Source organism: Micropterus salmoides, unplaced genomic scaffold (assembly GCF_014851395.1).
Source record: "Micropterus salmoides isolate LMB-PRFRI ecotype aquatic unplaced genomic scaffold, ASM1485139v1 Ms_hic_scaffold_19, whole genome shotgun sequence".
Lineage (NCBI taxonomy): Eukaryota > Metazoa > Chordata > Actinopteri > Centrarchiformes > Centrarchidae > Micropterus > Micropterus salmoides.
This window is the reverse complement of record NW_024041039.1, coordinates 1037124-1060000: the sequence shown is the minus strand read 5'-3', so window position 1 is coordinate 1060000 and position 22877 is coordinate 1037124. Positions and strand designations below refer to the sequence as shown.

The following is a 22877-nucleotide window of genomic DNA, read 5'->3' as shown; positions in this document are numbered from 1 at the left end:
CCCCAGGCCTCTGCAACCAGTCCACAGACCTCTGCAACCAGTCCACAGACCTGTGCAACCAGTCCCCAGGCCTCTGCAACTAGTCCCCAGGCCTCTGCAACTAGTCCCCAGGCCTCTGCAACTAGTCCCCAGGCCTCTGCAACTAGTCCCCAGACCTCTGCAACTAGTCCACAGACCTCTGCAACTAGTCCACAGACCTCTGCAACTAGTCCACAGACCTCTGCAACTAGTCCACAGACCTCTGCAACTAGTCCCCAGGCCTCTGCAACCAGTCCCCAGACCTGTGCAACCAGTCCCCAGACCTGTGCAACCAGTCCCAGACCTCTGCAACTAGTCCACAGACCTCTGCAACTAGTCCCCAGGCCTCTGCAACTAGTCCCCAGGCCTCTGCAACTAGTCCCCAGGCCTCTGCAACTAGTCCCCAGGCCTGTGCAACTAGTCCCCAGGACTGTGATGTAAGCAGATGATGATGAGCAGCTAGTGGAACAGTAGCAGCGGGTGTTGTGTAAACTCACCTTGATGAAGATGGTGTCGTCTTTTATGTAGCTGCCCGTCTCCAGGACGCTCTGAGACACAAAGAGAGGACAGCCAGAAGCAATGTTCATCTCTGCTGCAGGACGTCTGAAGCTGCTGCTGTTTGGATCCGGCTTAAAGGCATCACCCAAGTGTTTCCTTGAGGGACCCTGGTCCATCAGCATCAGAGTCACCTAACAGACAGACAAGCAAGGAGAAAGACCAACGAAGAGACAGACAGACAGGTCAGCATCATTTTGGCCCCCAACAGACAGTTTAACCTGCTTGAACCCAAAATACTCAGAACTACAGAACTGCTACACTTCTAAAGCACCTGGTTAACCAATCAGTAAACCAGTCAGCGCACAGTCCTTGAAGGACCAGGGCAGCAGTGCAGCATACTCGCCCTTCATCAGTAGCTAACCAGATGGTAAATCAGATAGTAACCACTCAGTAAAGTAATAACAACCAGTCGGTACCTTCTGTTTGAAGGGCCAGGGCAGCAGGGCGTCGTACTCGCCCCTCATCACCACAAAGAACAGCGACAGGTGTGTCCCCTTGCCCATGCCGTCTCCATTCAGGTAGACACGTGCACACATCTTGTACCCGAAGTACCCGGTGTAAAATGGCTGCGAGTACAGCGACAGCGTCTTCGCAGCCACCGCTTCCTGTTTCCGTCTCTTGTAGTCACGAATCTTCCAGATCAGAGTCCCGTTGTAGCTTGCCGTCTCCAGCACCTGGAAACGTAAGTCCATGTCCGCCAATCGGATGTCATGGACACTCAGCATGTCGTCATGCCGATTCATCTGTGTCTCCAGGGATGCTGTAGAGAGGTGGATATTCATTTTTGAGTTATTGATTGACTGTGTGTGACCTCTGCAGCTAGCCCCAAATCCTCAATGTGTGTGTTCTGACCCAGAGTATGTGTTGTGGATCCAGTCCCGCCTCGCCCTCCTTGTTCCAGAGCGTTCAGTCTTGTCCGGACGTTCTCCAGCGTTCCTCTCAGGTTCTCCACTTCGTCTCTGAGCACGCGCAGAGAACGAAGCTCCAGCTCCACCTCCAGGAGCTTCTCTGAGTGAGAGCTCATGAGTTTCTGTGGAAGAGAGAGAGATGATTGGCTGTCCAGGTTTAGGGGAGGGACCGATCAGTGTTCCTAACAGTAGGTATAGCTGGTGATGAGGTTCTACAGCGCAGACTTTGGTTTCAGTTGTGTCACTGGCCCAATCCCAATCTGCACCCTAAACCCTGACAGACGTAGCTGAAGTCACCTGGTAAGGCGGAACAATGGTTGAATGGGACAACACTCAGCGACGTATCACATTACCTTGACGATGCCTAAACATGTTACATACAATTATAGGTTTCAACGAAGTCCAGTAACCCTTGATTTAAACCTTCTTTGGATAATTATGGGTTTGAGACTTTTTACTTGAAGGGACCGACTGTCTGGTTTGAATATATTCCAGGCTGCTGCCTGATGGACTGGATGAGACGTCATTTTCAAACAATCAGCTCACTCGTTTTTATCAAAACAGGATCAGAACTTACATTTTCTTCTAGTTGCTCCTTCCATGTTAGTTTACCTTTTTAATGCTTCGGGCTTCCCCGTGTTTAACGTCACAGTGCTATGAACTGTGGGTAATTCCCCACAGTAATTCCAGACTTAGGGAAAGGGCTCAGAAGGATGTTGCTCTCATGCACCTGACCCTCGCGGACTTACCGGGAACTTTCCCTCAAAGTCTGAGTGTGGAGTTTGGGCCCCTCTTTAAGCTCCACGTTCAGTGTTTATTGTTCCCACCCACTTTAAAATCAGATAAACCTTTATTCACAGCTGCATCTGCCAAATAAGGTTTAGTCATACTGTTCATACGATGTACTACATACAGTACTGTGCAGAGTACTGCACTGTGTCTTCTGTAAAACTGAACGTGGGGTTTGTTTGAGCTCAGATGTAAATTTTAGCAGTCACATTAAATCAAACCTGATTCATGCATCAGGGTTCTTGCACCATTTTAAAAGTCAAATTTAATGCTTTTTAAGGCCTTTTAAGACCTCAACAAATATAAATTTAAGACCTCAAATTTTGAAACAATTTCTTTGATAGAAAAGATGTGTGCGTTTGATCTCTTAATGAACGACGCAATGCCATATTTGTCAGTTTTATTTTCACCACAGGTGAAAGACTTTGCATATTCCGAATCAGGGAACATAGACGCTGTTTACACCTGGCATTAAAATGTATTTTGGGTGATCGTGATCTTGTAGCACTTGAGCACATGAAAGTACACGTGTAACCCGAGACGCATTGAGGACAGATTGTGATCCGATCAGAAAAACGACCTCTGGAGGTGGTCGGGGACACCATGAGGATGCAAATGTGTTGTCTATCCACATACAACAACTACTTGGGTGGAAATATGTACCGGTCACAGTCTTCTGCAAATAAAATCCAAAAGTCTGACAGCGCAGACAGGAGCCTGGACAGTGTGTCCATTCAGTGTTGTGCATAAACGTGCTCCAACAGTGCAGATTATTGATCTTGCTCATGTTTTTGATGAACTGATCGTGTCAGTTTGTGAACGTGAACTAGGGGCAATAAAACAATCTTCCTAAAAAATATATACAAATGTTCAATAAATATTTGATTTAATTCATTTGAATCAGCACTTTCTTTTCTATTAAGATATTTATTTTGTTGAGGAAAACGGACTGAAAAAAGATTTTACTTAATTTTTCTTATGCATATTTGTTGTTTTGGATGATCTACCTCAGCTCTGTGAAGTGATCCACTGTTTGATACCAGGCTGCTTTTTGGCATCAAGTGTTTGTTCTGACCATAAAGAAAAGTTTAAAAGCACAATTAACCATCTGGTTTCTTCAGGAGCAAAAAGCAGCCTTTAAACTTATAATAATAAAAATAATGATCTTACTATTTTTGTCCATATTGCCCAGCTCTTACTCACACGCTGCTGTGTTAAACTAAACCACTAAAATAACAGAAAAGAGTAACTTACACATTATAACGAAGGTAGCAAGAAAACGATGTCGGACCGAACTTAAGTTTCACTTTCCGGCAGAGCTAATAAACAGGCGCCGCTGAAGAGAGGTAAATAATCCATGGAGCAAAACAAATCACGGTGAAAGACACACTTTAGAAAGTTATTTTAACCTGTAGTTCAAGATCATTTTTTGGACCTGCGCAAATGAGAGGAGGACGTGATGAAGGCTACAGTTGTTTGAGCTAGAGAGAACAATCGGATCTTCCTCCAACCACTTTAACTTGCGTCTCCCAATGTTGCAGCCACGACTGACGATAATATGACGTCAACGTCTGCAGCTAACGTAAACGCAACATGACTTATATTAATTGCGGGGTCTTGCATTGTCAATTACTAAAAGAAAATCACACAAATACACGCTAATTAGGCGTTTTAGTCTTCCCACCAGCCTTAAACGGCAAATTTAATACCTAAAGCAAATTTATGGTAAATTTAAGACAATTTCAGACCTTAATTTCCCTGATTTCAATTTAAAACCTTTTAAGACTTTTTAAGGAGCCGCGGGAACCCTGTGCATTCATGTCGCGGAGGTTACGTTACTGTCACAGTCTTTTCTTGGGTCTACAAATAAAGCTCTCGTACAACTTTTGTCATAATGCAGATGCCATTTCTCCTCATTGACTTCATTTCAAGATTTAATCATGTGGGCTCCTTCACTTTATTTTTCTGAACTTTAACCCACTTTGAACTTGAATAAGAAATGAGCTGCATAAACATTTTGCCTTTCCTCAGTAGAATCAGTGCATTAGCATTACCTGCATGTTGGCCAGTTTCTGCTCCATCTGTCGGTTCTTCTCTCTCAGCTCGTCGTTCTGGTTCTCCAGGTCAGACAGACGGTTGCTGAGAGCAGGAAGCACCTTATACCTCTCCAACAGCTCACCTTTAACATCTTCCACCTGGAAATATAAAGCAAAAATCAGTCAGGTGAACTCCGCCTTCTGCTGCGGTTCCCTCGGCCGACTGCTTCGCTCACCTTGTTCTCTAACGTGCAGTTTCTGTTGGCCATCATTCTCAGGTGTTCAGCTGCGAAGGTGGACTCATGCTGCCTTAGGTCCTGGTTCAAACCCTGAAACACAAGAACACAGTTCATAAAGTAAACACATTAACGCAGTCCACACTGGTACTGTGTACTACATACAGTCCACACTGGTACTGTGTACTACATACAGTCCACACTGGTACTGTGTACATACATACAGTCCACACTGGTACTGTGTACTACATACGTACACAGTGGTACTATATACTATAGTAGTGTATATACATACAGTACACTGTGTACTGTATGTAGTACACTGTGTACTGTATGTAGTACACAGTGGGACAGTCGCACTGAGAAGAGGAGGAGTTACCTTGAAGGTGCAGCCGAAGCGGTGGAACTGACAGCTCACCTGAGCTTTGGGACAATCGTGCTGATGAGCAGACAGCTGAAACAGAAGCAGACCGGTCAGTATGATCAACACTAACTGCTGCTGTCAAACTGCAGGACAAAGCCAACCGCAGTCCTCTGACAGAAGACAAACCGGATCAGTACCTCACTCCGGGGCAGAGAGGAGAAGGAGCAGTGGTTTGGACACGACACCGGAAACGCCGGACACACTGTCTCTTTGTGTTTCTGAAGAGAGACAGAAACTGTATCAGTCTCACCATCAAAACAAACACTCCGCTTCAGCTGTCAGGCAGAAACAAGCAGTCTAAGAACCACAGGGACACTCTGTGTCCAATCAAACTGTCTCTGGGACACCAGAGAACCTCCAGCCTGACGGGAGGTCCAAGTACCTTAAGCTCCACCTGGCTAAGACTTCATGACAAACATGACCTTCAACTAGTCCCCAGACCTCTGCAGGTCGGTCAGCAGTGATGTCATAAGATACCTGCAGGTCGGTCAGAGGCATCTTGGTCATGCAGAACTCGCAGCTGGTTTCTCTGTGTTTACATTTCCAGCTCAGGTGGTCGGGAATCTCTTTCCTCATCATTCGCTCTTTACATTTACCCAACGGACAGGGAACCTCGTAGAACGGACACACATTCAGGTGGTCCTGCAGACAAACAGGTGAGAGACAGAGCGGCAGCGAGTTCAGATCACCTGTACGTGGATTAACTCTGGTGGTTAAACTGGTGTTCGAGACTCCCTACAGCCAATCAGAGAGCAGGGTTCTGTTGTCAGAATGTGTGTTTTAGCACTCACGGGTATCTGCTGCAGACCCATCTGCTCCTGGCAGCCGTTAGCTTCACTGCGGCAGTAAACCTTCAGCGCCATGATCTCCCGATGGCAGCAAACGTCTCTGAAGATCTGAAACACAAACACAGGAGCTTCAATAATCAGCCGATAACCCACGACAACTCGATCACTGTTGCGATGTCACTTCCTGCCCACCTTGTCTTTGAACAGAGGCTCCATGTCAGCTGGACATACCGGGTTTGGATGACTGCAGGAGGAGAGAAGGCATAAAGTTACGACTCAACTGAAGACACACCTGCTGGTCAGAGGATGAACTGCAGCCTGTTCCACCACGTTCACCGTCACAAGCAGCCCCAGCAGCCGGCCGAGTTAACACCTGCACACCTGGGACTTCATCTCTTTCTTAAGCTGCAGAGGTCTGACGGCAAACCTGTTAGCAGAGAATGCCGTAATCTAGGGTCACTCACTCCTCGGCCCCGCCCCTTTTCCAGGTGACACCACCACCGTGTTGAGATCATGGACAGGTGTCTGTGAGGGGCCCCTGTCAGATGGGGGATGACAAACACGTCTTTGGTGCAGCAGACTTAGGAGAAGCCGGGCAGGTGCATGACAGCGCCGGCGTCCTCGTGCAGAGGGAGGAGAGGGCGGGGCCAGCACGGAGCCGCCTGAGACGCCCCCCCACTTTGAGAGGAGGATCTGTGGCAGGTCCAGGACCAGGAGCAGAGTTCGCTCTAACAGCACGGGGGGTAGCTGAGTGGGGTCTAGGAGGTTGTTCTCTACCTACCACACCTGCTACAGCTGTTCTAACATCACAGGTCTACCTGCACGCAGCAAAGACGTCAGAATGTGGGTGTGATATTACTCTTTTAGCTGAAAGGTGACTCAGCAGGTGTGACGGTGCAGTGGATAAGACGCCTGCCTCTGGCGGCGTGCGACCTCTGACATGTATAGCAGTCGCTTTGGATAAAAGCGGCAGCTAAATGAATAAATGAATGTAAATGTAAGCACACACCTGGAAACCACTTCCTGTCTCCGTCTCTCACACGGTGTCTCACCTGAGGATGTCGTGGATGCAGCTCTGACAGAAGCGGTGTCCACACTCGGTTTGGCGGGGCTGACACAGGACCAGCCTGCAGGCCTCGCAGCAGTATTTGGCTTCTGGAGTTTCTACAAAGTGATCTCTGAATCCTCCGTGAAGAGGCAGGAAACCTGCAGGGACACCTGAACACAGAGACGCACATTCACTTCACTACAGTCAGATCACAGCGGCGTCTGCCGGACGTTTGAGGCTCTGCAGTGAGACGTGCTGAGGAGGCGCTGATTGGACCTCTCAGCCAATAGCAGGGCCATGTAGTGTTTGAAGCGTTTACCTTGAGAAGCGTTTGGGTCGCTGGGGGGCCAGGGATTGGCTGGGCGGTGAGAGGGCGGTGTGATGGGTGGAACCACCAGGGGCGTGGCCAGGGAGGGCGCCACCTGCTGGAGGGGAATCTGCACCTCCCTCCCGTCAGCACTCCTCCCCGCTGACATGACCTGTGGGGGGGAGGGGGGAGTTCATGAGCCAATGAGATAAACAGTTTGAACTAAAAGTTCCTCTGACAGCAGACTGACAGCGAACGCCTCGTCTCACTCCACATGCTCACTGGAGGCCAGCAGGGGGGCGTGGCCTATGACTGATACTTGGTCAGGTCACATGTTAAACAATCATTTAACTACAAATCACTAAATGCTCTGATCAGTACGGTACAGTGAGTCACCTTACGTTATGCATTTGTGACCATTTATCCACAACCGGGAGGAGTGAAGGTATAAAAGTGAAGTATGATGTTATAATAAAATATTTACAGATTACACTTGATTTGGATAATCTGCCTACAGATCACTAAATAAAACCTTTCTCTGACATCAGCCTACAGCCCTGTGGTGAAGGTTTGATTAGTGCTGATGTTCATTATACAGACTACCATAGCTCACCGTTAGTAGCCTAATATTAATTCCAATCGGACAAAACAGCTGTTTCATTTTGTGGGTTGTTTTCAGATATTGAGCAAGAAAAACGCTCCACATGGTGGTCAGACTCTCATTTGTTTATGCAAATTAACTTGTCAGAAATAAAAACCGTGCATACAGAACGACGAGTTCAGCATTTCTAAAGTTTGCTGCAGCGCCTCAGCCTTTTTTAATGTCCCGCCTCCTCCAGGCTGTGATTGGTCAGGTCACGAAAAGTGACTCTGACGAGCAGCTAGCGCACGAAAGGCTCCCGATCGCCCCGCAGAGATCAGCAGGCTGAGAGAACGGCAACAGGTGAGCGTCACGTGGAGCCCAGAGAACCTGATCTGGAGAGGGCAGAGGACCGGGGCCGGTACGCCAAAGTGACAGTACCGGTGAATACAGGCTTGAAGCACAAACGGCTTTTATCTTGTGAGAAATAACAGGAAGTCATCTCTCCCAGAAGCACGAGCCTCGTAGCGGAGCGTTCAGGTGCAGTTAAAACAACGCAGCACTGATTTATAAATCCAGCGCTGCTGCAGGTGAAAAGAAAAAGAACAGCGCTGTGGGTGAGAGGAGAGGGGACGGCTGGAAGTCAAGACGTCATATTTAAGTTTATGTTCTGCTTGCTCAAAAGCTGTTTGATTAATGGCTATTAAAACACATTCGGAGAATATCTGAAACACTTTTTCAATTCTGATCATTTTGGCGCTGGTGATTTTCCTTTGGCGCTCGCTAAAACCTCTTTGGGGGGGACCAAAACTTTCTCTTTGCAGGAAAAACTCTGTTGTACTTCAACTGACCCCCCCGACTCCTCACAGTACTCCCCTAACCATAACCCTGACCCCCTCTGGTTCAGCACTTCAAATCAGGCTATTAAACCCATAAAATAGAAAAGCTGGACTCGAGGTGTTGGAGCGTCATGGGGACCAAACCACCTGCTGCCACAAATATTATTATTAGTGCCATTACTACTATCATTATTACTATTATTACTAATATTACTAATATTATCAGTATTACTTGCATCACTACGTCTGCTGTGTAAAATCCTGCCTGCCATTAAACAGAGAAACAGAAAAGCAAAAGCAAGTTTCTACATGAGAAACTTGAGCAGGTTAGTTACCTTCAAAACACAAAGATATGTGACCTTTGACCTTTGCCCTTTGCCCTGACCACACAATCAGCTGATACACACACACACACACACACACACTCAGAAACACACCACTTCCTGTCAGGGCTCAGCTGTGGGGATGCTAGGGGCTTTTCCACTGACTGCATAATTACACTCACATACCTTCCTGTGTGTGACTTCAACAAAACTGACTGGTTTCCTGAAACTTCAAAATAAAAGACCCGAATGATTCGCTGAACAGCAGCATTTACAATAATCCACAGTTAACTGGAAACAGTTAAACTGAATTCAATCAGAACTGAGAGGCGCACAAAGAGAGCTGGTACACACCGTAAGTCCGGGTGTGTTTCACTAACACTGTGGGACTGCAGTGATATTATCTGACAGATGGGTGCTGAGAGGACAGGATCTGAGGACCAGAGGAGGTTAAAACACCGCCGAGGTGTCACACTGACTGAAAACATGACTGAGCTCTCAGCAGAAACAGAAACCGTCTCAGTTCTCAGCAGCAGAGGGGTTTTCCGTCAACACACAACAGCTGATACACAAACAGAGGGAAGTTCTTCTGAAGTGCTTGGATCTGTGTTCAGTGACTCCGCCCAGCAGGGGGCGCTGCAACAGACAGCTGAGAGGTCGGACCGAGAGGAAGGAGCTGCCACACTCAGCTGCTCTCATTCGTAACAACGACAACGATTATTCAGCCTCTCCTGAAGAACGGCGGCCCAGAGCCCCAGTACGAGCTCCGTTCGGCTGGTTTTTCCGGCCTTTTCGTTTTCCGTGGTGTGAACGCAGATCTGCATACCTATTAAATCTGTGATATCGTTTCAAGAATAACCCCAGCCTTGGTGGTCATCTGTAACTCCTCAGCCAGCCAACAAAAGGTCCCAGCTCTCTGCAAAAAACCCACCGTCATCCACGTTCCCAAAACAGCACAAGTATGTGGCCTCAGGCCTGTGGCCCCGACATACGTGGCTAAGAAGGCCTGCGAGCACACAGTCCATTAAATCAGTCCCATCCCTCCTGATGGACCCCCTATTTGCATATCATGCCGGTCCACAGATGATGCCGTCAGCCTGGCACTGCACCCGCCAACATCTGGAGTCCACATATATCTCTGCACGGATTTCACTTCTGCTTTTAATACAGCTGTTCAGGAAACTCTAGGACATGAACACCAACACCTCACTGTGCCTCCGGATCCTGGAGTTTCTTAAACGACAGGAGCCAAGCTGTCAGATTCAACATCACCACTCCCCACCACTAGCATGGGGTCCACAGGGACACGGTTCAGTCCCCGCTGCTCTTCTTCCTCTTCATCAGCGATTTCAGAACAACATCAAATTCCAGCAGGACTTATGCAGATGACACCACAATCATAGGGCCGATCTCGAAAGACAATGAAGACGCCTACAGGCTGGAGGCTGAGAGGTTGAGAGGTTAGTCAGCTGGTGCAGGGACAACGACCCGGTTCTGACCTCCCAATGGAAAGTCGACTCCTGAAATGATCATCGACCTCAGAACAAAACAAAGACAGCCAACCAGTCACAATTACGGACTCCTTCAGGATCCTTGGTACCTGACGTGGGACCTCAACGCAAACCATCAAATCCAAAAAGCGCAAGAGAGTCTACATCCAGAGTCAGGTAGGGTCTGCTGGTCCAGGTTTACGCAGCCTTAATCCAGACACCCGGTGACCATCAGTCACTATAGAAACACATCTGAGCACACCATAAAGAAAATGGACAAAATTACAACCAGAGCATCAAAGATCTCCCCCACTGGAGTCCCGACACACCCAACGCACGCCATCAAGATCACGGTGACCCTCCACCTCTGGCAGGTGGTGCTCACGGCTCGGCAGGACAGAACACTTCAACGGAGCTTCTTCCCCAAAGTCATCCAGCTGATAAACACACAAATGTGTGTCTATCTGGGTGAAATGTCTGCCGAGCTGAGAGCTGAAGAAACTAGAAGATGATTAAAGACGAACCAATCGGCTACTAAAGCTGCTGTTCTTTTTATCCGACGGATCTCCGATCTACATTTTACTTACTGAACATTTTACATCCTGTTTCTTTTTGTTAAGTTAGAACTTTTATTTTCATTTCAGTGATCCATGATCACGTTAACAGCATTGGGCAGAAGAATTAGCAGAGTTTGAAAAACAGATCTTTTGAACAAAGACACGTTGAGGCGTTGACTCCTCGTCGTGTCTTTAGGCCAGACGACTCGCTTCAGGCCGACATCCACTTCTGTTCCCTTTCTTTAAATTCTGATCACTTTGAAAGATGCTATGCAGGGTTTACAGAGTCCCGGTGTGGATCATGTTTGAGCACCAGACTGTAGAACACTTTGCATACTGACATCAGGCAACAACTTTCTTATAAAGCCTCTGAATCTTTCACACGCTGCTGCGTTCGATGACTAAACTCTTGCCATTGTAAACTTTTATTTAATGCTATTTTATTGGCCAGTGTTTGACGATTCCTGTGTCAAAGTTTATTATTATTTCTTGGTGCTGTTGGTGGTCTTTTGTTTTAAGACACGTTGGTGCTGAGCTGACCAGAGGTTAGAAAGCTGCACATGTAAAACACACTGGTGTCGTTCACCTCCTCAGGTCTTAGACAAGGAATCAAATGAAACAGTTCAAATCAGCTGATCATGACTAAGAGACTGAAACAAGCTGTCGTAGTGACAGCCAGCTGTTTGTGTTGAAGCAGATACAATCTATCTGTCTGTCTGGCGGCCTGGAAAACCCCTGCAAGTCCTCTGAACTTCTTCCTTGTTCAAAAGTGAAACTTCAGCTGAAGCAGCTTTTACTTTAGCTTGAAGGATGCTTTGACACTCAGACACTAACACTCGCACACTAACACACGGACACTAACACACTAACACATGGACACTAACACACGGACACTCGGACACTAACACACTAACACACGGACACTAACACACTAACACATGGACACTAACACACGGACACTCGGACACTAACACACTAACACACGGACACTAACACACTAACACACGGACACTAACACACTAACACACGGACACTAACACGGACACTAACACACTAACACACGGACACTAACACACTAACACACGGACACTAACACACGGACACTAACACACAAACACACGGACACTAACACACTAACACACGGACACTAACACACTAACACACGGACACTAACACACGGACACTAACACACGGACACTAACACGGACACTAACACACTAACACACGGACACACGGACACTAACACAAACACACGGACACTAACCCACGGACACTAACCCACGGACACTAACCCACGGACACTAACACACTAACACACGGACACACGGACACTAACCCACGGACACTAACACACTAACACACGGACACACGGACACTAACCCACGGACACTAACCCACGGACACTAACCCACGGACACTAACACACGGACACTAAGACACGGACACTAAGACACGGACACTAACACACTAACACTCGGACACTAACACACTAACGCACAGACACTAACACACGGACACTAACACACTAACACACTAATGCACAGACACTAACACATGGACACTAACACACTAACACTCGGACACTAACACACGGACACTAACGCACAGACACTAACACACGGACACTAACACACTAATGCACAGACACTAACACATGGACACTAACACACTAACACTCGGACACTAACACACTAACGCACAGACACTAACACACGGACACTAACACACTAATGCACAGACACTAACACATGGACACTAACACACTAACACTCGGACACTAACACACGGACACTAACACACTAATGCACAGACACTAACACACGGACACTAACACACGGACACTCGGACACTAACACACTAACACACGGACACTAACACACTAACACACGGACACTAACACACGGACACTCGGACACTAACACACTAACACACGGACACTAACACACTAACACACGGACACTAACACACTAACACACGGACACTAACACACGGACACTAACACACGGACACACGGACACTAACACAAACACGGACACTAACACAAACACGGACACTAACCCACGGACACTAACCCACGGACACTAACCCACGGACACTAACACACTAACACACGGACACACGGACACTAACCCACGGACACTAACACACTACACACGGACACACGGACACTAACCCACGGACACTAACCCACGGACACTAACACACTAACACACGGACACTAAGACACAGACACTAAGACACGGACACTAACACACTAACACTCGGACACTAACACACTAACGCACAGACACTAACACACTAACACACTAACACACTAATGCACAGACACTAACACATGGACACTAACACACTAACACTCGGACACTAACACACGGACACTAACGCACAGACACTAACGCACAGACACTAACGCACGGACACTAACACACGGACACTAACACACTAATGCACAGACACTAACACATGGACACTAACACACTAACACTAACACACTAACACACGGACACTAACACACGGACACTAACACACGGACACTAACACACGGACACTAACACACGGACACACGGACACTAACACACTAACACACGGACACTAACACACTAACACACGGACACTAACACACGGACACACGGACACTAACACAAACACACGGACACTAACCCCGGACACTAACCCACAGACACTAACCCACTAACACACGGACACACGGACACTAACCCACGGACACTAACACACGGACACTAAGACACGGACACTAAGACACGGACACTAAGACACGGACACTAACACACTAACACTCGGACACTAACACACTAACGCACAGACACTAACACACGGACACTAACACACTAACACACTAATGCACAGACACTAACACATGGACACTAACACACTAACACACGGACACTAACACACTAACACTCGGACACTAACACACGGACACTAACGCACAGACACTAACACACGGACACTAACACACGGACACTAACACACGGACACTAACACACGGACACTAACACACTAATGCACAGACACTAACACATGGACACTAACACACTAACACTAACACACTAACACTCGGACACTAATGCACAGACACTAACACTCGGACACTGACACACTAACACATGGACACTAACGCACTAACACTCGGACACTAACACACTAACACTCGGACACTAACACACTAACACACGGACACTAATAGACGGACACTAACACACTAACACTCGGACACTAACACACGGACACTAACACACGGACACTGATGCACAGACACTAACACTCGGACACTAACACTCGGACACTAACACACTAACACACAGACACTAAGAGACGGACACTAACACACTAAGACACGGACACTAAGACACGGACACTAACACACTAAGACACGGACACTAATGCACAGACACTAACACATGGACACTAACACACTAACACTAACACACTAACACTCGGACACTAATGCACAGACACTAACACTCGGACACTGACCACTAACACATGGACACTAACGCACTAACACTCGGACACTAACACACTAACACTCGGACACTAACACACTAACACACGGACACTAATAGACGGACACTAACACACTAACACTCGGACACTAACACACGGACACTAACACACGGACACTGATGCACAGACACTAACACTCGGACACTAACACTCAGACACTAAGACACTAACACTCAGACACTAAGACACTAAGACACGGACACTAAGACACAGACACTAAGACACAGACACTAAGACACAGACACTAAGACACTAACACACGGACACTAAGACACGGACACTAAGACATGGACACTAACGCACAGACACTAACACTCGGACACTAACGCTCGGACACTAACACACTAACACTCGGACACTAATAGACGGACACTAACACGCTAACACTCGGACACTAACACGCTAACACACGGACATATAACACGCTAATAGACGGACACTAACACACTAACACACGGACACTAACACACGGACACTCGGACACTAACACACGGACACACGGACACTAAGACACTAACACTCGGACACTAAGACACGGACACTAACACACTAACACACTGACACACGGACACTAACACAAACACACGGACACACGGACACTAACACACGGACACTAACACACTAACACACTGACACACGGACACTAACACAAACACACGGACACACGGACACTAACACACGGACACTAACCCACGGACACTAACACACTAACACACGGACACTAAGACACGGACACTAACACACTAACACACTGACACACTGACACGGACACTAACACAAACACACGGACACACGGACACTAACACACGGACACTAACCCACGGACACTAACACACTAACGCACGGACACTAACACACGGACACTAACACACTAACACACTGACACACGGACACTAACACAAACACACGGACACACGGACACTAACACACGGACACTAACCCACGGACACTAACACACGGACACTAAGACACGGACACTAAGACACGGACACTAAGACACTAACACACGGACACTAACGCACAGACACTAACACTCGGACACTAACACTCGGACACTAACACTCGGACACTGACACACTAACACTCGGACACTAACACACTAACACTCGGACACTAACACACGGACACTAACACACTAACACACGGACACTAACACACTAACACACGGACACTAACACTCGGACACTAACACTCGGACACTAACACACTAACACACGGACACTAACACTCGGACACTAAGAGACGGACACTAACACACTGACACACGGACACTAAGAGACGGACACTAACACACTAACCCACGGACACTAACACACTAACACACGGACATACGGACACTAACACACGGACACTAACACACTAACACACTAACCCACGGACACTAACACACGGACATACGGACACTAACACACGGACACTAACACACTAACACACGGACACTAACACACTAACACACGGACACTAACACACTAACACTCGGACACTAACACACGGACACTAAGAGACGGACACTAACACACTAACACACGGACACTCGGACACTAAGAGACGGACACTAACACACTAACACTCTAACACTCGGACACTAAGACACGGACACTAACGCACAGACACTAACACTCGGACACTAACACACTAACACACGGACACTAACACACTAACACACTAACACTCGGACACTAAGACACGGACACTAACGCACAGACACTAACACACTAACACACGGACACTAACACACTAAGACACGGACACTAAGACACAGACACTAACACACTAAGACACGGACACTAAGACACGGACACTAAGACACGGACACTAACACACGGACACTAACACACTAACACACGGACACTAACACACGGACACTAACACACTAACACACGGACACTAACCCACGGACACTAACACATGGACACACGGACAATAACACACTAACACACGGACACACGGACACTAACACACGGACACTAACACACGGACACTAAGAGACGGACACTAACGCACTAAGACACGGACACACGGACACTAACACACTAACACACGGACACACGGACACTAACACACGGACACTAACACGGACACTAACACACTAACACACGGACACACGGACACTAACACACGGACACTAACACACGGACACTCGGACACTAAGAGACGGACACTAACACACTGACACACGGACACTAAGAGACGGACACTAACACACTGACACACGGACACTAACACACGGACACTAATAGACGGACACTAACACACTAACACACGGACACTAATGCACAGACACTAACACACTAACACTCGGACACTAACACACGGACACTAACACACTAACACACGGACACTAACACACGGACACTAACACTGACACTAATGCACAGACACTAACACTCGGACACTAACACACTAACACTTGGACACTCGGACACTCTACCGAGGAGACGTCGCAGAGGAGACCCAGGGGCCTCCTTGCTCCTTCCTGTTTCTGTTGCTGTGTTCCAGTTACCTCGGAGGTTGGAGGTCAGAGTTGGGAATGCCTTCATGGCCGAGTCGACGGCGCTCCAGGACCACAGCACACCTTAAGTCGGTAAACCAAGATGGACGCCTCTGGCCATTGTTAGCATTACCACCACAGACAGCCAGCGCAGCGACACGTCCACAGAGACCAGCTGGACAGTTCTGTGAGTCCGGCTGATGTAATGAGACAGAACAGAGGCAGGAGAGAAACAGGAAGTCACTCTGCTCATGCTCCGAGCAGACATCTTGGATTTTGAGGTTCTCCCTGTCAGTGCCCAATCTGCACCGCCTGCCGGATCCGCTCTGCAGGTTCTGTCAGTCAAAGAAGGTCACTGCAGCTCTGCCTGCTCAAAATGATCCAACTAAATCTTTCAAATCAAGATAAAGTGTTTTTCAATCTCTGGAGATGAAACTGTTCACTGTGATTAACAGGAAAATACTTTAGAAATGAAAAACCTGATTCAGCAGGACGTTTTTCATTTCTAACAAAGGAGGCTAACACTAGCTGCTAGCGACGGCTGCACAGCTGTAGGGTTAGCCGGTCGACGTGCAGACAGTCGCTGACTCAGGTTTAGGCCCACCCCCCTGTGATGCTTAGGGTTAGGGGGAGGGGCTTTGGGAAGCTGTCAACGCCTTAAACATAGCTAGCTACCTAGCTAGCTACTAGCGCTTCCGGTCTAGACAGGGCGTCTCATCCGGACGCTGAAGGGTAGCTCTGGCATCAAATAACGCTTTGTCAGCCTTTCTGAAAGCGTCAGTATTTGACGCCCTGAGATGAGAACAGACAGCAACACAGGAGTAATTATGAACAGGCACATTTGTGGAAACGTCCTTCAGACACATAGGGATCCGGCAGGCAGCACAGAGTGGGTACCTACACTCCAGACTTTCTAGTCAGAAACCCGACTTCAGGGGGCGTTCCGGTTTAAATGTCCGACATAGAACTCAGAAATTCCAACTTCAACTGCAGCGCGGCGTCAGCCTCTGTGCGGGGGATTCTGGGTAATGTAGTCCAGCTGGTTGTCTGCTTTTTGTATAAACCATCAGTCATTCAAGGAGAACTGATCAAGCAGCTACTTCGATCGATGATTTAACATCTGGAAGAGTTTTACTGTGAAAGAACTGTGTGTCTGTTTCATCAGGTCAAAGGTCGTCACGGTAAACGCATTGATCCGGGAAAACTGATCATGTAAACACTCTGATTATCAATAATATGATGTAACAACACAGCTACAGACGTACTTGTTCTGGCAGAGTACACGCACCTCAGAAAAGTACTATATAAAGTATTTCCTACTACTTGATAATTTTACTGCACTTCAGTATTCTGACACGTACTTTATGTGTTTTACATGTGAACACATGACGGTTGGATTAAATATCAGGTGTCATCATCTCACTAATCCACTGATCATTAAAGTCACTTTGTAAACGTCTGTCTGCAGACGCCCTGCACATTTTTTACTGTCTGACGACGTTTCTCAGGTGAAAGGATCAATAGATCAATACCAATAAATCTAAGAATCTATTTTCTAAATCAGCAGCTAAATGTTCCACAAACACATGATGATTTTTCCTCTTTGAGAGAACGTGATGTCTTGATCAGCTGATCAGACGTCACTTTGTGTCTGCAGCTTCTGGATCAATAGTCCATCACAGAAAATATTCACCTCTGGAAACAGCTAACAATCCACTGATTATCAGAACAGCTGCCTCTTAATCAGTGAACTAATCCATTAATTAAACCGAAGAACGAATCAAGAACTGAAATATCTGTGTGCTGTAGTATTTGTACACATCTGAAGTATAACAGGAGGCTGTGTTTAGTGTTGCTGTTGTGTGGGAGCTGATGTCAGGCTGCAGATTCAAATAATAAAACTGATTTTTCCACCTGCTTCTGAGACTGAACCTTTCTAATCACATTTAGCTGATTGATTCTTCACTGATGGATCATTTATTTAGTCCTCGTTGCTCCTCTGAGTCACTGACCTGTGGAGTCATGCTAACGGGCTGTTAGCCGCTTTAGCTCCTTGTTTCTCTGCTGTTTGTTCAATAAAGATCATTTTCATTTCTCTCACACACACACACACACACACACACACACACACACACACACACACACACACAGAGCTAGCTGTAGCATCCACGGAGCTAACACACACAGCTAACATGTTCTCCGCTTCTAACAGCTTCTGTCAGGTTCCACTGAGGTTCCACTGAGGTTCTACTGAGGTTCTACCGTCCCGGACTCACATGAATCTCCTCCGCAGGCCACAGCTCGGCTCGGCGGCTCCTCCAGCAGCTCCTCGGCGGACTCTCTCCGGGATTCAAACCGTCAACCTGCCGCTGCCTCGGAGCCTCCGTGCCTCGGGCCGACTCCTCATGGTCCAGGTTCAGGCTCAGGGTTCTGCGGGCTCTCCTGGGTCTGTCGGTCCTGCGTGTGTGTGTGTATGAGATAGAAAAGCCACCGGGATCCAGTTCAGAGATCCAACGGGGAGGACTGGGCTGATCACACTGGAAACCCCCTCCGCTGCTTCCGCCCAGGAAATCCCCCAGCTGCCCGGGGACAGGCCCGCCACCCGGGGGCGCTGTTCCCGCCTGCCGGCCTCTTTGTTCTCCTCAGTAATGAAAAATATAAAATACATGTGATTTAAAATATGAACTAGGAGCCATTTAGAAATGAAAAGGATTTATTTGTCACAGGTAACAAAGTGCTTTACACCTAAACAAACTGTAAACTTTTAGAGAAGACGTAGGAAAGTGCTGGTGGTGATGGTCCAGTGGACAAGACACATGCCTCTGGTGTGAGAGACGCGGGTTCGAATCTACTGTGAGACTCCAATGTGTTCCTGAGCGAGACACTTGACTCCTCATTGCTCCAGAGGTGTGCGACCTCTGACCTCTGACAGATACAGCAGCTGTAAGTCACTTTGTCAGCTAAATTAATAAATATAATAAGTAAATCAATAAACTGGGAAAATCAGCTGTTGCAGTTCTGGAAATGATACAACGCGTGAATTCTGCTTCAGACACAATAAATAAATTTCAAGACATAATTAAAGCTCTTTGTCTTAAGGGAGAAAAATCTATTAATCAGTGAATGTTTTATTTACAGTAACACAACTTTATTTATAGCTCACACGAGACAAACGGAGACAACCAGCAGCAGCTCATTCATGTCTGCAGATCACAACACGTTTAAATAAGGAACAATGAATCCCGTCAGTGACGTACAGCCTCTGAAACAATTATTTAGAAGAACGTCAGGAATTATTACATAAAGATGCTTTTACACAAAGGTTCAAATCATTCAAAGATGAATTTGTATATCAGCTGTTGGAGATCAGTGTGGAAGTGTTTCCTCTGCTCCTTCCTGCCTGACTGCTGGTTGTTTACTGCATCAAATGAAACTTGGTAAATATGAAATATTGAAATCGCTAAAACCTTCTGTGACCAGCAGGTGATGAAATCCATTAAAGTGGAAACACGCCTCAGTTTCTGTGTTTGATAAAAGCAGCTTCAGAGTCTAAAGGATACACGGAGTACTTTATACTGCGTGTACATGTCACACTGACGGCTGCTCGTCAGAACAGGAACGAATCACAGACAGCCGTCTGGATCCATGTGGACTCTTGCTCAGGGACGACTCCACACGCAGCCTGGAGGAGCCGGGGATCGAACCACCGACCTGATGAGTTTGTGTGTCTCCTCGTCTTCATATTGATTCATTTCATGTTTGAACGTTAAAAAAATAAAAAATAAAAAGAAGAAACTGAAGAAGAAGAAAAATTCATTTATTGATGAACTTTGGTTTTATTGTCACTCGTCTAAAATATCCTAAAATCCCCAAAACAGGATGACATCATCAGGACAGGACACGCCTCCTAACTGAGTGACATCATCCTACATGGCTGCTTCACCCCCCCCCCCCGACACGCACAGAGAAAGAAAGAAGAAATATAAACAGATTAAAACATAAAACCTTCAAGGAGAAATAAAAAAGTAGGTCCCATCCACTTCGATTGACAGGTGAGGTCTGATTTCTGATTGGTCCAGAGAGAGCAGTGATGTCAGTCAAGACACAAACCTCATACCTGATCAATAAAATTCCAACATACTAACTGATAAACTGAGAAAATAAAATAACATAAAATAAAGCACATAATGACAACACCAGAGGGACAGGGTCAGAGCGTCTCAGGAGGCCTGGGGCTTCTGGGAGTCCAGCGGGGAGGCCGAGTCCTGCAGCGGAGAGACACAGTGGTTACAGCAAAGCCACAGGACACACTTACCACCATGTAAAGTTTGGTGCAGATGTGAGCATGTACACTGAAGTTACAACAACTTCCTGTTTCATGGCAAATCATTGATTGTTGACGCCACGCCACGGACACGCCGTTTGACGAAAACTCACAGATAGCACAACTTTTGAATGTCAATGCCTTTAGAACGCAGAGCAAAACTCTGAGCTGGATCGGGTTAATTCTGTAGGAGGAGCTCGTTAAAGTATGGATCCTGTAAATAGCTAAAAACTGCACTTTCAAATCAAAATGGCCGACTTCCTGTTGGGTTTAGGTTATGGCTCCAAGAGGCTTTTTTGTGCGTCTTGGTGAAACGAGCCCCGGGGGGGCTGCTTTGTTTAAGAGTAATTTCCTGTTGCCAGTGGGTGGCGCTCTGAGTATGAGTGAATATTAGCCTGTTTATACAGTAGGTGTGTCTGACTTAATGCGGTGCTGCGCAGCGCTGACTTAGCGTGATGCATGCTTGACTTAAAATGAGGCATGCTGGTTAGAAACATGATGTCACATGACATTAAAACCTCACGGTAGCAAGGCGGCTGCAGGCGCCGCGTCCGGCGCTATGATGTGAAGGTCGTTTGGCATTTAGATGTGTTCAGGGCGGGACTCTGTGGCCCGGGGGACGCTTTATAGGGGGCGCTAGCGAGACATTTAGCCACGCCCACGACTGAAAACATGTAAACTTTAAATTTCCACCGCGCCTGAATTTTGTGTAAAGTTTCGTGCAGACAGTGAGGATTCTGGGATTTGTAGTAACCATGAAAACTTCTCCTCACCTCCTTTGTCTCCTTAGCAGTGGCCTCCTCCTCCTCCTCAGCAGGACACACCTCCATCTTGTCCTCCTCTCCTCCCCCCCCATGTCCCCCCTCCATCCCGTGCTCGGCCTCCCACTCCTGAAGAACCTCGTCCAGGTTAAACCTCCGTCTGTAGTTCACCAGGAAGTTCTTCACCTGAACCACCGACTTGTTACCAATCACATCTGAGATCGCCTGGAAGTCCCGCCCATACTTCCTGATGGCTGCGTGTCATTGGACAAGAGCATGAAAGGTTTAATTAAAGTAATCCAGGTGTTTGTCAGTTTACCTGGTTACAGGTAGTTCAGGTGTTACCTTGTACAGCGAGCAGCTGCTCCTCTGTGGTCCAACGAGTGTTGAACTTCTGATTCACCTAAAACAAAGAACAGAAACAAAGATCAGCAACTACGGCAACACAAACATCAACAGGCAACCAGCAACAGACAACAAGCAACATCAACAGGCAACCAGCAACAAACAAGCAACACCGACAGGCAACCAGCAAAACTTACAGGCAACCAGCAACAGACAATAAGCAACAGCAACAGACACTAGTAGCTATGTGTTGCCGTATTGCTGTGTTTACCTCAGGTTGTCGGAACTCGTCAACTCCTGAACTGATTTTCTCCTTCAGACAGCTGTTTGACTGTTTGATGGTCTGAATCTGAAACACAGAGGAAGAGACGGGTGAGGAGACGAAGACAAGTAAGAAGACGAAGAGAAAGGTGAGGAGAGGAAGACAAGTAAGAGGACGAGGAGACAGGTGAAGGGAGGAAGAGAAGGGAGGAGAGGAAGACAAGAGGACGAGGAGACAGGTGAAGGGAGGAAGAGAAGGGAGGAAG

The 22877-nt window shown here is 47.3% G+C and overlaps 2 protein-coding genes across 2 annotated transcripts in view; both read right to left on the bottom strand.

Annotated features, from left to right (window-relative positions):
• LOC119910771 (TNF receptor-associated factor 3-like) overlaps window positions 1–19502 on the bottom strand; it is a 20773-nt gene extending 1271 nt beyond the window's left edge. Inside the window, exons 1-13 of the mRNA XM_038729580.1 lie at window positions 19197–19502; window positions 7125–7284; window positions 6810–6975; window positions 5950–6001; window positions 5761–5865; window positions 5447–5611; window positions 5107–5187; window positions 4925–4999; window positions 4546–4638; window positions 4328–4468; window positions 1429–1606; window positions 993–1336; window positions 516–707 (exon numbers count right to left, since the gene is read on the bottom strand). Of these exons, the coding sequence (XP_038585508.1) occupies window positions 516–707; window positions 993–1336; window positions 1429–1606; window positions 4328–4468; window positions 4546–4638; window positions 4925–4999; window positions 5107–5187; window positions 5447–5611; window positions 5761–5865; window positions 5950–6001; window positions 6810–6975; window positions 7125–7281 (1749 nt within the window). The 5' untranslated portion in view covers window positions 7282–7284; window positions 19197–19502. The remainder of the gene's footprint in view (window positions 1–515; window positions 708–992; window positions 1337–1428; window positions 1607–4327; window positions 4469–4545; window positions 4639–4924; window positions 5000–5106; window positions 5188–5446; window positions 5612–5760; window positions 5866–5949; window positions 6002–6809; window positions 6976–7124; window positions 7285–19196) is intronic.
• A 1216-nt stretch (window positions 19503–20718) lies between these two features.
• The window catches only part of LOC119910770 (REST corepressor 1-like), a 4092-nt gene continuing 1933 nt past the window's right edge, over window positions 20719–22877 (bottom strand). The window contains exons 2-5 of the mRNA XM_038729579.1: window positions 22622–22699; window positions 22351–22408; window positions 22018–22259; window positions 20719–21185 (exon numbers count right to left, since the gene is read on the bottom strand). Coding sequence (XP_038585507.1) covers window positions 21141–21185; window positions 22018–22259; window positions 22351–22408; window positions 22622–22699 — 423 coding nt within the window. The 3' untranslated portion in view covers window positions 20719–21140. The remainder of the gene's footprint in view (window positions 21186–22017; window positions 22260–22350; window positions 22409–22621; window positions 22700–22877) is intronic.